Source organism: Barbus barbus (genome assembly GCF_936440315.1).
Source record: "Barbus barbus genome assembly, chromosome: 41".
NCBI classification, from domain to species: domain Eukaryota; kingdom Metazoa; phylum Chordata; class Actinopteri; order Cypriniformes; family Cyprinidae; genus Barbus; species Barbus barbus.
The window spans coordinates 22346206-22363162 of NC_136719.1; the positions used below are offsets into that span (position 1 = coordinate 22346206).

The 16957-nt window shown below is 34.0% G+C and overlaps 1 protein-coding gene across 2 annotated transcripts in view; it reads right to left on the minus strand.

Moving 5' to 3' along the window:
• Window positions 1–7860: 7860 nt before the first annotated feature.
• LOC306860171 (ralBP1-associated Eps domain-containing protein 2-like) overlaps window positions 7861–16957 on the minus strand; it is a gene marked incomplete at its 5' end in the record, with an annotated part of 49240 nt that continues 40143 nt past the window's right edge. For both annotated transcript variants that reach the window (XM_079401735.1, XM_079401734.1), the window contains 4 exons: window positions 7861–8476; window positions 12232–12337; window positions 13251–13384; window positions 13575–13631. In XM_079401735.1, the coding sequence (XP_079257861.1) occupies window positions 8408–8476; window positions 12232–12337; window positions 13251–13384; window positions 13575–13631 (366 nt within the window). In that variant the 3' untranslated portion in view covers window positions 7861–8407. The remainder of the gene's footprint in view (window positions 8477–12231; window positions 12338–13250; window positions 13385–13574; window positions 13632–16957) is intronic.

The following is a 16957-nucleotide window of genomic DNA, read 5'->3' on the forward strand; positions in this document are numbered from 1 at the left end:
TTTGTCATGTAGTGTTTCAGTATAAAATCCACCTTTGGAGGTAAACGTAAACAGGTTCCATGTAAAAAAAAAAAAGCAAGACCCTCTCCTCCTCCTCCTCCTTCTCCTGCGTTAGTCCAGGGTCTCTCGCGGCTCGTCCTCCATCCCCCGCCGGACACACACACGCTGAACCGCACCGAGATCCGCCTCTGCCGCTCTGATCCCTCTTCCACTCACTGGCGTGTTTTTCTGCGCTTTAAACTCCGAATGCTTTTAAGGAAAGGCGGAGCGAAACCCTGGAGCGGAGAGCGGCGACAGCTGGATCCGGAGCGACCGCTATCCGTGCACGAGACAGATGTTATTCAAAGTCAATTTAAAAAACAAAAGCTTCTGCTAAATGACTAAATGTAAATGTAAATTTATGGTAAATACCTTAAGAGATCTTCAATCCCCTTTTCATCCCTTGTTGGAAAGAGAAACTGAGCATTTTAAATATTTTTTTTTCTTTTTAAACTAAAATAAACAGTTTTTATGTACAGAGCAGTGTTATATTAGAATTATTTATTTAATATTGTAGAATTTATTAATGTGTTGAATTAGCTTTTATTTTTATATTTTCCGTTTTTAATTTTAGTTAATTTCATGTGGCACCATTTCTATTAGTTCTTGTTTTTTATATTTCTATTTAACTTTCTTTTTTGGATTATGAGAATAAAGTCATATAACATTTTGAAATTACGGTCGTAATATTTTGAAAAATATTTTTGAGTCAAGTCTTAAAATATATACTTTATTTAAAAAAATATTACAACTTTATTGTCACATTGCCATATGACTTTATCCTTGTAAATTTACCATTTTTTAAATAATTTTTTATTATTATTAAGTTCAAGCTTTTTATCTAATATTAATATTTTATTTTATTTAAGCTTTAATTCAATTAACAAAATATTTTAATAGTCTTATTGAAATTTTTACATTTTAATATTGAAATGGAAATGGAAAAAAACAACAAAACATCTAAACTTAATATTGTATTTTTCTTCAATGCATATTTTCATTTTTGCCTAGAAACTAGATCGAACCATAATTGCTGGACCCCCTTATGATTTAGGTCTGGCCTGCTTTTTAATGACTTTTCAGCAAATTTTAAACAGTAAAATAAATATGAATAACTAATGAACCATTAAACAAAACTGTACTGCAAAGGAATTTGTGAAAGCAAATAGAAATATTGGTGCATAGAAACTGTAAATAATTGTATAAAATTACAAAACATATTATAAACGTGACGACATGCCCCACTTGACATTTATAAAACATACCTAGATATTGGACTCCCACTATTACATCTTCCACATTTGACAACTTGTCCTGGTTTTGCTATAGAGCAGAGCGGAATAGAATAGAATAGAATAGAATAGAATAGAATAGAATGCATTTTGATGCTTGTGGTAAATATTAGCTTGTATAAAAACCCGCAATCCTGTTATGTAGCAAACAATAACTGACCTTTTAGTGGACAAATGTTGCTCTTTGCAGATTGTAGGTGTGTGAAACATAAGTAATGTGTTTCCACACTTCAGTCCAGGCAGTTTAGTGTGTGTGTGTGAGAGAGAGATTCCTGTGGGGACACGTCACTGAGAGAGTCTCATTCACATTTGCTGAGTGAGGATTTCACTAAAGCCTGATAAGAGCCGGAGAGCTGGCGTCCCTAAAGCCCTTCCTATTGCGCCGCTCACACACAAGTGCCATCGCTGCAGAGCAAAAACACACAGAGCAGTGCAGAGCCACTAACTGCCTCAAAATCACAGAAATCACAGTGAATTTTGTCAGTTTATTCGGTTTTATTACAGCATTCACTGTAAACAGCAGCATGCAGGTGAGGAGCTGCTGGATTGCTCAGTGAAGCGCTGTCTGTTTTATCAGACGCTGCAGATCCCTCTAGTGGCAGACCCATCACAGCCTTCTGTTCAGGACACAAATTTACTGTCAGATAGAGAGAAGAGACTTTGGGTCAGTGGCTCAGTGGCTCTCAATCAGGGGCCAGGAACATGATGTTTCCAAGATTACTTAAAATAAGTCACAATAAAATAATCAAACTTAATTCAAATACAGTGCAGAGACAATTTGGCAATTTTTTTCATAAATTAACCTCAACCACAAAATTCAGTAGCTGATCCTACCAAGTCAAAACTGTCAAAACCATTTTTTTTAATGTGTGTGTGTGTGTGTGTGTGTACACGCACACAAAGTGTATATAATCTAAATAAAGGGTTATATTATTAGTTGTTAATCTAGGGTAATGTTCATTATTAAATAGTGCTGTCAAATGATTATTCGTGATTGATCGCATCCAAAATAAAAAATAAAAAATGTTTACATAATATATGTGTGTATACTGTGCATATTTATTATGTATATATAAATACACACACATACAGTATATATTTAAGAAAACATATTTGACTTTTATATATATTAAAGATATATATATATATATTTGACATCATTTATATGAATATAAATATATACACGTAAATACATGTAAATATTTCCAAAACTATAAAACTATATACTGTATGTGTGTGTCTTTATATAGACATAATAAATATACACAGTACACACATATATATTATGTAAACAAAATTTTTTATTTTGGATGTGATTAATCGTGATTAATCGTTTGACAGCACTATTATTAATATATTTTAATATATAATCTAAATATATAATCTAAACTTTTCGATTATATATATGTATTATCACTGTTCAATTCATTATTAATTTATTTTTAATACACAGATGCATTTATTATTTACTATTTTATGTAAAGGCATTTATTTAAAAAAAAAAAAAAAAAACAGCACAAGCACACTTTTCAGAAAAAAAAGAGATATGCTAAAAAATAGATTTGAACAATAGAATGAACACACATTTCTTTAAAACACTGACTAATTAAAATACAGTGAGAAGAGCCTACAGTACTTCGGTGCAGCTTCTTTGATATTTAGTTTTTTAAATGCAATGACATTTTGACATTTTGAAGTGTGAATCAAGCAACCGGGTCATTAAGCTGAACTTCAGCTCTTTTTTTCTGAATTATGCATTCATATTGAATATCTAACCATGCAGAGGTCCATCATCCATAACAAACAAACGCATCAATACAGACGGATTTGGGTCATGTGAGTATTCTGTTAGGATACAAATCCATAACCAGCCTTAAATGAGTTCAAATCCAGTTCAGCTCTGCTCTGTCTCTGTATTTTCTCTCTGCCTGCTTTGCTCATTCATTATTGATGCTCTTTTCTTCTGTGAACAATGTAAAACAAAGCCTTCTGGATGTATCTGGATGAGTTTTCTGCTTCTCTAGCAGTTGGAGTAACAGATGAGACGTCGTTTTAGCGGAGAGACATATTTAGACAAACACACACGGACTCTCACACACATTAACAGACGGATATAGAAACACACTCACTGGTGGCAGCTGTGCCGGTCTCACAATGACACAAGCAGTGTGGAGGTCAGAGGTCAAGCGGATAAGACTCCCACTCTCTCCATGTCCCCAAAATAACCTGCGCTCAGCCGTCCTGGATCTCTCTCACATGGATGTATGAAGTCAGATCTGCTCAAGTTCACACATGTGCAGTTCAACAGTTCACAACGCAGTGCTTTTGTTGTCTTTTTCTCTTCCTTTGAAATAAATGTCATTTGCTTTGATAGTTTTATTATCTAATGCAATGACATTATTGATTTATAGGTGTTAAGGCAACATTTGAAGCCCATCCAGAACTAGGAGCAAGAACTAGGGTAATACTTCACAATAAAGTCCAAATCATTCATATTTAGTTAATACAGTAGATATAATTGAAAACCATTTGTTTACAGCATTTATTAATCTAGGTTCATGTTAATTTATAAATATGTACTTATATAAATATATTATTGTTCATTGTTAATGCACAGTTGTGTTATTTATTTTTTTATTTTATTATTATATTATTTATAAATATTTTAATATGTTTTATTTATTAATTTAGGGTCATTTTAATTTATAAATACACTATTGTGCATGGATAATTTGCCGTTGTAGTGTTTAGGTATGTATGAATGTACTTATGTATTTATATATTCATTCATATTTTTAAAATATATTTATATTTTAATATTTTTTTAAATTTTTTATTTAATAATATAGAATAATGTTCATATATATATATATATATATATATATATATATATATATATATATATATATATATATACAGTATTATGTACTCATTGTTATTTCAGTTTTATTGTTTATTTTGTTAATCATATATTTTATTAATATTATTTTTTTTATTAATACAAATTGTATTGTTTTGTTGTTAGTTATTCATCTAGTTATGTTAATTTATCAACATATTTTATTTTATATTTATTAATCTAGGGTAATGTTTTAATAAATACATATTTAAATATGTAAATTAACTTAAAATGAACAATTAATTGAACACACACACACAAACTATATATATATATATAATTAAAATATAAGGTATAAAACATTATATTAAAATGTATTATTATTATTTAATAACTTTGAATTAACAATGAACAACAGTATATTTACAAATTAGCATTAACCTTTAATACTGCTGCAAAAATGTTTTTCATGATTAGTTCATGATACCAGTGATGAATTGAACTATATTGTAAAGTATAACCATTAATGTTACTAGTTCTGGAGGGACTTTGAATGGGAGCCATGGAGTCAACACCAGATGTATTATTTTAGCATTTCAAACTTATTTTTATGAATTATGTCTGAAAAGTGTGCCTGTGAGGTCTCTGTTTTTTTAAATGCACGTGCTTATTTTGTCATTCCCTTATCTAATGCAAGGACACTCACATATTAAGAGCGACTTAAGTGTCAAATACACTGTGGACTGTTCCAGACTGGCAGGACGAGAGGCCCAGGATGTGGTTTATGTCATATGTTTGTATAAGCATGTCACTCTCTATTGTCCTGTTGTTTGGCCTTCATTCCACGGCCGATCTGCTGCGGCGCGTGACGGACAGAACAATGATGCGCTATCAGGCAATGAGGTCAGATTCAGTGTTCACATGATTACCCTCTCCACAGCATCTAATCCCAGCATTTACAGGTATACACATTACTCATGCTATTTTACATTTAAACCACTAAAATTAATATTTGGATCAATAGCTGGAATTCTGTTGTTTATCTGGACTGACGTGATGATTTGATTGGTGTTATCAGGACCGTTTGGAATCTGAACAAATAGAATTCTGCATTCAAATGCCTGCCAGGAATGCTAATGGAATTCAGAATCAATCCTAAAGGGATCAAATAAGAATTTGATAGAATAAACTGAAATCTGGGGATTTCGGTTTATCCAGTAGGAATTGAAAGTTTTAGGATTTTTTGATTAGGGACAAATCCCTCACTGCATTAAATGCTTCTTTATGAAGTATTTTGGCAAATTTGATGATGTTTTCAATTTTAAATAGGAGTGTCTGTCCATTATGCATTACGTTTTTTTTGTATTTTACCAATAATTAGCACACTCAAAAGTTTGCTCAGTCAAAAGTTTGAAATAATTTGTATTTTTAATCCCTTTTTTAGGTTTTGAAAAAAGTAGAACATACAGAAAAAAAGTAATAACGTGAGATATTAACGGAATTTAAAATAACTGTTTTTTTATTTGATTATATTTTAAAATTTAATTTATTCCTGTGATGCAAAGCATCCCGACTTCAAATTTTCAGCATCCTTACTCCAGTCTTCAGTGTCACATGATCCTTCAGAAATCATATGCTGATATTCTGCTCAAGAAACATTTCTTATTATTATTATTATCAATGTTGCTTAATATTTTTGTGGTCACTGTGATAGACTTACATTAAAAAGTAAGGGGTAAGATTTAAATAATAATAAATGTAAAAAAATATATATATTTTTTTATTTCTATTAATCAAATAATTTAGAAGAAAAAATATCTAATTTGATTCCACAATAATAATCAGATACCATTATTAACAATTGAGCACAAGTAATAGTTATCTGTGAGCATTTATAGTGACATTGCAAATAGAAATAAACCTGAAGTAACCAGAAGTCCACAACTCTACACTCACACACGGGTGTTTAGCGGTTGACTGGTCCTGACTGCTTCATGTTCTTGTTTTCCGTGCCGCATGGAGTTATCTTGTCCGTGCTGAAGAAACCTAGCATTTCCAACACAAACAATCTGAAACACGTGAGATCAGGCAGTGAAACAAGCTCTCCAGACAAACAGAAGAGGGTCATCAGAGGTCATGACCCATCGCTCCACTTACCACACCTGCATAATTGATTCTCTACGGTCCTCATGCTCGAGTCACATATGAGAAAACCAGAGAGAGATGAACTGATGGGAAAAGGTTTCATTCAGGTTAACTCTAGAATATGCATTCCTTTACACTAGAAACGACAATTACATATATGCATCATGAACACTGACAAACTTAAATTGCAAGCAAACAGGTTCCACAAATATGTGAGGCAAGACACACCACATCCATCACAATCTCCCATAATTCCACTGGTTTATTGACACACTCATGGACAGAACATTTCTGAACACTCCTGCATCAGGACACAGTGCATGACAAATTCAATCAGTATCAAAAACACACAGCAAGCTCGGCCCGCAAAATCACCAACATGATTTGCATAGGAAAGTATTTAGCACACTTTTGAACAAAAAATACAGACATGTATACTTTGTTTTTTTTTTGCAGTCGCTGGTTTTCATTTGATGCATTTTTTTTAAACAATCAACCTTTCTTGACATTTCATAATTACTGTAATTACCCCCAAAAATGATTTTTAGGATTGTAATAAATGCTTAAGAAATTTCGGAAAAGTTAGAAATAATAGTTAAGCTATGGCAAGCAATAAAAGAAAAACTAAAAACAAAAATGGATGGATGGTTTTTGTAATACATTAAAAGCACAATCACTGGTTCGCCCTCGTTGATCTGAGGTTAATGTGGCATTCAACAGGTACATCTACATATTCTAATATTCCAGTCATAAACAGTCCTGTACTGTCAAACTACTCACATACAACATGCCGTCAGAACTAGCTGTGTAAAAATAAATGCCTCTTCGGTGTAAACGTTCATCTTCATGCATGAACACAAACACACTCACATTTGAAGAGTCTCTACTACACGTCCAACACTCTTTGTCCAGCACACAAAGTGATGATTATTCTACATTTTACTTACTTTTCAACAGTGTTCATCACGGGCGAATCACACAAAAACTGTCAAGGGGGATTTTTTTTTTTACCCCAAAACCAAAAGGAAAAAAAAAATTACAGAAATGATGAAAGAATAAATTATATTTGTCTTAAAGAAATTTTTTTTTTTATTATTCCCCAAAGTGTTATTAATAATTACTGTAATGGAAAACAAATCTTCCATATTATTATGATCAGGTTACTATGTGTTATGCTGACTTTAGTTAATGATTAAAATGGACTTAATTGTCATAAAACAAATCTTAATAGGCTTTACTATATGCATAAAAAATTCAATAATTATTATAATAACTCAATATAATTATATAAAAAAATAATTATATATATATATATATATATATATATATATATATATATATATATATATACACACACACACAATTATTATTATTATTATAATAACCATCAATATAATAATATATATATATATATATATATATATATATATATATATAATTATTTTATATATAATTATACAGTATAAATTATATATATATATGTGTATGTGTGTGTGTGTATATACACATACACATGTATTATTAGTACAACGCTATAATTCTAATTCTGTTTTTGTCTTCTGTTTTTGGGGTGAAATGTGTCTTGACTTTTTCATGATATTACCCTTATAAGCTTATTCTTGGAAGAACAGGATTAGCCTCAAACAAATTCATGTCTTTTTAAATTATGGCAAAACAAAAAAGTATCATTACTCAATGTATTTGTGCAGTTACAGAACCAGATCCATTGCAGAAACCATGAACTGATATCCAGTTTCCTGGAATGAAGTGAAATACTGAAGCTTTTCTTTTGTATTGGTCTGTGTAACTAGCGGTTAGCTGTGTTAGCATGATTCTGTTGTAAAACAGGCAGGAACACACAAACCCAAAACCAACAAAACAAAAATAGTTTTTGGACCGAACAAACTTCCTAGAATTCTTCACATTCTCCCGTGGAGGTAAAATCCTCTTCCTGTGCTTCTGACACAGTGTTTGTGGCGTCCCAAGAGTTTGGTCACTTAAAGTGCGTATCCTGTCCCAGCTCACAGTATTAGACACTAGAGAGACAGAAAGAGCGGGACAACGAGCGAGTGTCGGGTCGGATCGGGTCAGGTCAGGTCGACGCCACGGGCCGCAGCAACTCCAGCTGGGATTCCAGAGTAACTCGCTGCCGATGCACAACCTTATGAAGAGGAGAAAGAATCAGAGCTGTGATGATCTGAGATAAGCTAAGCTGACTCGATTCAATTAAACTCGACTTCATTTCACCATTTCCTTCAGGCCTGTATAATATCCTCCGCTCTTTAACAGTGAAAAACCTGAAGCCAAAACGTAAGCGATCTGACCGACAAATCCAGATCCACATCTCCTCAAGCTTTTCTGAGAGCAACAACTTGATATTTACATGATTTGAGTGTTGTGTGCACATGCAGAACTCACTGTCACCATGACAAGGTGTAGCTGTGCGGTTGCTATGGCGTCCTGGGATTTTTTGGGTGGTTTTAGTGTGCTGCTATGTGGTTGCTAATGTATTCTGACTGGATTCAATGTGTTGCTTTGCACTTGCTAGGGTGTTCTGAGTGGGATTAGGGTGTTGCTATGAGGTTGCTAAGGTGTTTTGAGTAGATTTGTGTGTTGCTATGTGGTTGCTAGGGTGTTATGAGTGGATTTAGTGTGTTGCCATGGGGTTGCTAAGGTATTCTGAGTGGGTTTAGGGTGTTGCTATGTGGTTCCTAGGGTGTTCTGAGTGGGTTTAGGGTGTTGCTATGTGGTTGCTAAGGTATTCTGAGTGATTAAATGTGTTGCTTTGTGGTTGCTAGAGTGTTCTGAGTGAATTTACTGTGTTACTGTGCAGTTGGTAGGGTGGGTTTAATGAGTTGCTATGCAGCTGCTAAGGTTTTCTCAGTGAATTTGTTTGTTGCTGTGAGGTTATTAGGGTGTTTTGAGTGGTTGCAAATCGCAATAGTACAAGCGTTGCTTGGGTTAGCACTAATAAGCTGATCCTCATTTGACAAATGTTTTGAGCACACAGACATCTGTCAGATGAGGAATGCCACTGACTGCTGGTCAGCATGACCTGAGGTCATGACCTTCAGATGACATCAAACAAAAGGATGAAAGTGCCTGGTCTGACGCTAACTGATGTTTCTGGAACATTTACTGCTACCTGTCTTCATTTGTCATTAAAGTCCCTTATCACGTATCTTCTAGAACAATCCAGACAGACACAGACACACAGTCTGATCTGACACCCATCAGGAGCATCTTCTCAAATATCTGCACTCGTCTGACTGCTTCTTGAAATACATGTCAGATTCTTGCTGTATTAGTGAATCTGATACTCCATACATGGTGTCATTGCTCAATCTCACCAAACTTCATGCATTTCCACTATGAAAGTTAGAGGCAATATTGGATATTCTATTGTGCATGCTCATTTCTCCTGTTTTTACATTTATATTACCCACTAGGGCTGTGCAATTAATCGAAATTCAGTTTCGATTTCGGCCTCCGATGATTATGAAAATACAGTAATCGAATTAAAACGATTATTGTGCCCATTCCACCCCCTTTCCAGCAGTGCGCTTTCACTCCTAAAAAAAAAACTAATTTCACGTACGAATCAGTAAAATCATGTAACGAGACTTTTGCAAAATGGGACGTGCTTGATTTATTTTAGTTGATTAGATTTATTAATGTTTTTAAAAGCGTGAAAGAGAACTTGCGCTTCCTCGGGAATTGTCATTGTGCCTAAACGGTCAAATACATGTAAAAATTTGTCAAAATGCGGCGCTCGGTGACTATTCACATAAACCCTCGTCGGTTATGTTATAAATGAACGTAAAGAGTTGAGAATGAAAATGCTTGTGTAACAGTGATCAGTGTGGCTCTTAAAGTGACAGCGGGCTAATATTCCTACTGCAACTGTGTGCTTTATATTAATCAAACAACAAAAGACAAAGACTCACTGCTTTTGACTGAAGGACTTTTGAAGCTTTAATAAGAAACAAAGGAAGTTTAATTGTTAAGGTCATTGCACACTGGGTCCGAAATTTTCATCCTCATAAAAAAAAATTTGGATCAGGTTCGATTTTCTGCGTTTTCTCATCGGTAGCATGCAGTTGGATAGGAAAGGATGAGGAATACAAAAAAAAACAAAAAAAAACGGAACAACGCAATGACCTTTACAGTGAAGACTATGCTGTTTTATTTTGCATTAGGTTATTCAATTTCTCTAGGCTGCAAACTGAATACTTTAGACTTACAAAACTTAAAGCACAGTTTGTTTCATTTGTAACTTTTTTTTATTCTATTGTATTCTTTTGCTTTTTTTATTACTGGCATTGTAATTACATCTTACAATTTCTTACAAAATCTCTCTCATAAAATTAGACAAGTTTCACTAGACAATTGATTATATATAAATTATTATATTTTGTCAATTATATTTAAATAATGTTTAACCCTTACATCAAAGCAAACTTTGATGAAATAAAGGTGCTAAATTACATTTTTAAAACTTAAAAATAAAAGTTTAATTTGATATTTACATTCAATTTTTACATTTATATTTACATTTAATTATTTACTGTATGCTGAGTAAATAAATGTAAAAAAATCAAATAAATAAAATTGGAAATAAATTGAATAAAACAAGAATGTTCTCAAAACTAGGAGTAAAGGTGCTTGCACACTGAGTTTGTTTTCTTGTGTGTTCGCCATCCTAAAAATTTGTCATGCACAGAAACCTTGCACACCGAGTCCGATACGTATCAATTAAACTGTTGCAGGGGGGAAAAAATACAAAATTGAGTCTTCCAGCAGTGAGGATGATTTTGTTGTCCTCTCTCTTCTTAAAAAGAGAAAAAGAAAGAGGAAATATTGGGTCCATCCAATCTTGAGAGTTCTACCTAATTGTAAAAAAAAAAAACTCTCAGAATGCTTGCTACGGGTGCGAAAAATGCAGTAAACTGAACCCGATCCAATTTTTTTCAGAGGCAGCGTGTAAACGTGATTGACACACCATGATGTATTTATTTTTTAACGTACGAAAATATCAGACGAGAATTTCGGACTTGGTGTGCAAGGACCTTAAGTCTAGAAAACAATCACTTCGTGTTGTGAGAGTCGTAACATAGCGTACAGTGGTTCACAGGTTAACAGTTCCCAGCATGCAGTGCAACCTGATCTGCACATGGCGTTTATGAGCAGCAGTCTAGCATCTTTCTTTTTCATTTCCCTCACTCTCTCTTTCTGCTCTCATTGTTGGTGGTAAAATGCATTTCCAAGCACATTTTGATGCTCACGAGAAACATCTCAGCCTCATTTCAAACACAACAGCTGCTGCAGGATGCACTATTTTAAAGAAGACAACTGCTTGAACCGGAGTCCAACCTTGCATTTTCAGAAAGCCAGCATGTGTGTGTGTGTGTTCACTGAGCGGATCTCTGAATGATTTGAGGACTGCAACTCTAGACCATCTCCAGTCACTCAATAACTCTTCAGGGAAACACTAGCTGCCTGTGTTTATATATAAGAGTGGCATGCATCCAATACCAGATTAGAAGAGAGATTTGATCGGTCTGACTATAGAGGTGTCGGAAATAGTATGTGCTGCCCATCTAGAAAACTAACCATGTTTGAACAGACAGCTTTAATCTCCAGATCCGATCATATGAGACTGCTAACATTTTAGGCATCAATGGATGCCATTTATTTATTAATGTCTTGGCTTCTTGGAATAACCATGTGTAAGAGCAGAAAAATTAAAGGGATAGTTCGCCCAAAAATAACATCTGTCATCGTGTACGCACCCTCATGTCATTGCAAACCTGTATGACTTTCTTTCTTCCATGGAACGCAAAAGAGGGTGAGAAAATGATGACAGAATGTTCATTTTTTTTGAGTGAACTAAGGATAAGTGGTCATAAATGGCACCTTTAGCTGTTGCTGTAGTTCACTGTTGAGACGTGTCAGGACTGCGTTGGTTTCTCGGTTCTTCCTTATGGCCATCTGGATCTCTCTCTTCTGCTTGGGTGGAGGCCTGGAACACAAGAGCAGATAATCATCACCTGTGTATGCATGTGTAGATAAGCTTTCAATGGTGTTCAATTCATGACCCCACTTGTTTAGCATTTATAAATCACTGATACATGCTGTTTGTTCTCTGATGTGTTGTGTAAGAGGGGTGTTTACTGATATATTCATTTTAGGATTTATATTTAGTATTAATGTTTCTTAAATGTATTATATTATATAGTTAATACATTTTATTACTATTATTAATAAATATTATTTTTTTCTAAATTACGTATTTGCTTATTTTTTAGAAGTAATATTTAACATACAATATGTTATTGTCAATAGTTATTGTAAATACTGGCATTCTTGTATTTTAATCTTTCATATTATAAATGTAACACATTTTTTATTGTAATTTTTTTTATTTAAATATTTGCTTATTTTAAGTAATCTCTACGCTATAGCATGTTTACTGTAAACAGTGCTATTCTTTTATATGTAATATTTTATATTATATATATTAAATACATTTTATATTATTAATATTAGATCTTTGTTTTTTTTTCTAATTTACAAATTTGCTTAATCTTTTATTTGTACAAGTAATCTTTAAGCAAATATATGTTATTGGCAATAGTTACTGAAAACACTGCCATTCTTGTATTGATTTGATAGATTTAATACATTTTAGATTATTATCATTTATTTTTATTATTATTATTATATAATCTAGAATATGTTATTGTCAATACTTGTTGTAAATATTGCCGTTCCCTATATAATATTTTATATTTAACACATTTGAAATTGTTACTATTATTATTGCATTTTCTAATATATTTGTTTAACTCTTTTACTTTTGTAAGTGATCTTTAAGCTATAATATGCTATTGTAAACACTGCCATCACAAAAAAATAAATAGAAATATATGGACCTCTGTGTAGATTTGGTCAATGTTGCAGCAGAGTAGGGCGTGGCCGAGGGGGGCGTGGCACTCTGACTTTCAGGGTGGAGCTTTCTTCGTACTGGCTTCTGAGGGGCGTGGCCTTGATTTATCACTGTAGAATCCTGAGAAGAGGTTTAAATGTTAAAGATAGACTTCGAGAGAAAATCATCAAACATGCCCTAAATGTCAGTACACTGAAGATGAATAGAAGATGCTCAAGTTGATGATAAGCATCTGTGAGATATGGGCTCCTTTTAAAGGGACTCAGATGAGGTGTTGGGTGTTTGTTAATGGGACGGGGTCAGCTCTTACCGATTTGGGAGGCGCCAGGTCCTCTGTGCTCAGACCTCCTCTCACGCTGCTCGCCTCCTGTAAGAGGATGAGGAGTTTGAGATCAGAAAGCCTTCGATGTTAGTTTATAACATTAACCAAGACATCAACACTTTGTGAGGATCTTTCATCATGAGGGGCTTCAATAATTCCTCATTTTTTTTATTTACACTATACTGTTCAAAATTACTTTTTTTAAATGTTTTTTAAAAATAAAAATCTTATTCTGATCAAGGCTGAATTTATTTGATCAAAATGGCAGCAAAAATAGTGAAATAAAAATATTGTGAAATATTATCATTTAAAATAACTGTTAAAATGTAATTTATTCCTGTGATCAAAGCTGAATTTTCAGCATCATTACTCCAGTCTTCAGTGTCACATGATCCTTCAGAAATCATTCTAATGTGCTGATTTGCTGCTCAAGAAACATTTCTTTATTCATTTTTTTGGAACAACTTAAGGGTGAGTAAATGATGACAGAATGTGCATTTTTGGATGAACTACTTTAAGTCTGCATTTTCCCTTAGTCGTTTCTTTCCAAAAGCCACAATTTCTGAGTCTCTCACACAGAGGATGTGGGCAAAGAAAAAGTAGAGACGTAGAAGTGAAGGCCACATTAAATTCTTCCCTCGCTCTTTAAAGTGAATTACACAGCTCTCCCTCAATGCTGCACCGTGTGCGTTCATGGATCACTCTGAGGGCATAACATCCATCTGGACCTTTCAGTAAAGACTCTCCAGCTTACAGCATCCCACTTACGCTGCTGTATTTCACACAAATCTGACTACTGATCATTTAACCACTCGCGACTGGAACACTATCGTACTCTGTTGGTGTTGTGCAAACATTCAATCACTTCATAAAAAAATGCAATGCATTGGTTAAAACCCGCCGGCTGTGGTCGATGTGGCACAGGGAGTCTGTTCTTTATGGCACAATGAAAAGTAATAGCAGAAACAGGCCAATTGCGAGGCTATAAATTTGTCTGAAAAGTCATAAAGCGGTTTGATTTGCTGCGTCACGCAACGAGTTATTTCACTCAGTCAGCCGTACCCTCGGGAAAACACGCAAGAGTTACGAGCGTAATACAGCCGCGTGAAGGTAACGGTGCCCATCGTCGCCTATAAAACTCAGAAGGACTGTTACATGGCAAAGGAGCATTAAATAAAAACAAGTGTTTCTTCGAACAGTACAAAACTTTGGAAAAATGTGCCCGAGCCGAAAACCTGCCTAGCATAACCGTGAGAGAGAAAAATAGGAAAAATTAAGTTTGGTTAGATGGATAGGGTCACATAGTCCAACCTGGTCAGTTAAAGCTCTTGACTTACAATAGCGCCACCTATTGTTTGCACAATGTAATGAGCTGTGAATTAATTTCACAGAATAATACAACAAAAAAAATATAGAGGAATCAGCATGCAGAATTAGTTCTATTAACTAATCTAATGCAGAGAGGACTGCAAAGCACAAGATCCAAAGCACAACTTCCGTTTTCCTTTATTTTACACTGGTCTTTATGTTCTTTTATAAATAATCAATTGATTTAAAAAAAATAATAATAATAATTTGATATTAAATTACATTAAAAGGAGACATAATTCATAATTAATTCTGTTAGATTTTGCTAAGCCAATGACACATTATTAAAAAAAAAACATAAAAAAAAACATACAGAAAAATTAAGGTTAAACAATTTTTAAAAACATTTTTAAACTAATTGTTTTTAGATTTAGATTTATTTTTAAATACTTTTAATTCTATATATAGTCATTCAATAATATGTTATTGAAGACAAAAGCATTTACTATTTTGGTCTCACAATCTTAGATTTATTTTAATAACTGCAAAAACAGAGAAAACTGAAGGTAAAACAATTTAATAAATGTTAAAAAGTTATCAATAATTGTATAATTACAATTATAAAAATTACAATATTATAATTATATGTACTTAAAATGATACTTAAAGTTATAATTTAGATTTTATTTTATTTATTATTATTTTTTTTTTATTACATAAATTGAAGAAAAAAAAACAACAAAATGTAATAAAATTTAATTTAGTTCTTTGTCCCTGGAACAACATTTCTGTCAAATGGAAAAGGAAGGAAAGAAAAAGTACTTGGAATATACTTGGCTCTGCATTTAACTCATCCAAGTGCACACACCCAGCAGTGAGAAGGGAACAAACACACACACCCACACACCGTGAACACACACCCAGAGCGGTGGGCAGCCAATGGTGCGGCACTCGGGGAGCAGTTGGGGGTTCGGTGCCTTGCTCAAGGGTCTCACCTCAGTCGTGGTATTGCGGGTGGAGAGAGCGCTGGACATTCACTCCCCCCCACCTACAATCCCTGCCGGACCTCAGACTTGAACCCGCAACTTTCGGGTTACAAGCCCGACTCTCTAACCATTAGGCCACGACGACCCCCCTAGGCCACAACTGCCCTCCTCTAGGCCACGGCTGCCCCCCCTAAATCAGCACAGTCCTAAACCTAACCCTACTACCTCTGAGACAGGACAGAAATAATAATAGCCTGATGTTACTAAAACATTTTACTACCCCTAAGTCTAAATTCTGATTGGTTTGTGGAAACATTATGATTCAGGAACACTACACAGGATTATACTAAATGAATAAATTATAATAAAGTGTTTCGGGCTCAAACAAATCATGACTGTACCCATATTATCACATCATAATACTGAATACTGCATAAATATGCTCTCTGATCCATCAGCACTCAGGAGAGATGATGATGATGATGATGATGATGATGATGTGATTCCAGGTCAAACACAAATCTCTTGGCTCCTGCTCAGAAACATCTAAGCTCAGTGTTTAATTAAGCTTGAGCTCTTCCCCCTGAAGGAAACTGAGGGATCTGAGATGTAAACGAGTGGAAAGTAAGTGATGGAGGCTGTTTTCTGAGACTGTGTTTCCATGACATGTGCCCTGAGCTCGGGATGAAACTCAGTAATGAATACCTTAGGGCTGCTGCGTTGTCATTATTCAACAAGGGACATCATTTCTTTTTTTTTTCTTTTTTTTTAAAGCACAGATATAATTAATCACAGACTGTCAGGTCTAGTCCTAAAATGAATGTAGAATCAGATGGTAGGTGAAGTCATGCGGGTAGATCTGTGTCAGAACTTGCCACTTACTGGAGGGAAAACATGTCTCAGCAAACACAGATGCTGGATTTATGGCAACCGTGACATAGCATGATAAATAACGTCACAGAAATAGTGCTCAATAAACCAAATGCACATTAGACACGATTCATAATTGATTCCAATAAAGTTCACTAATGCAAAAATGCAAAAAGCAAAAAAATACAAAACATACAGAAAATTTAA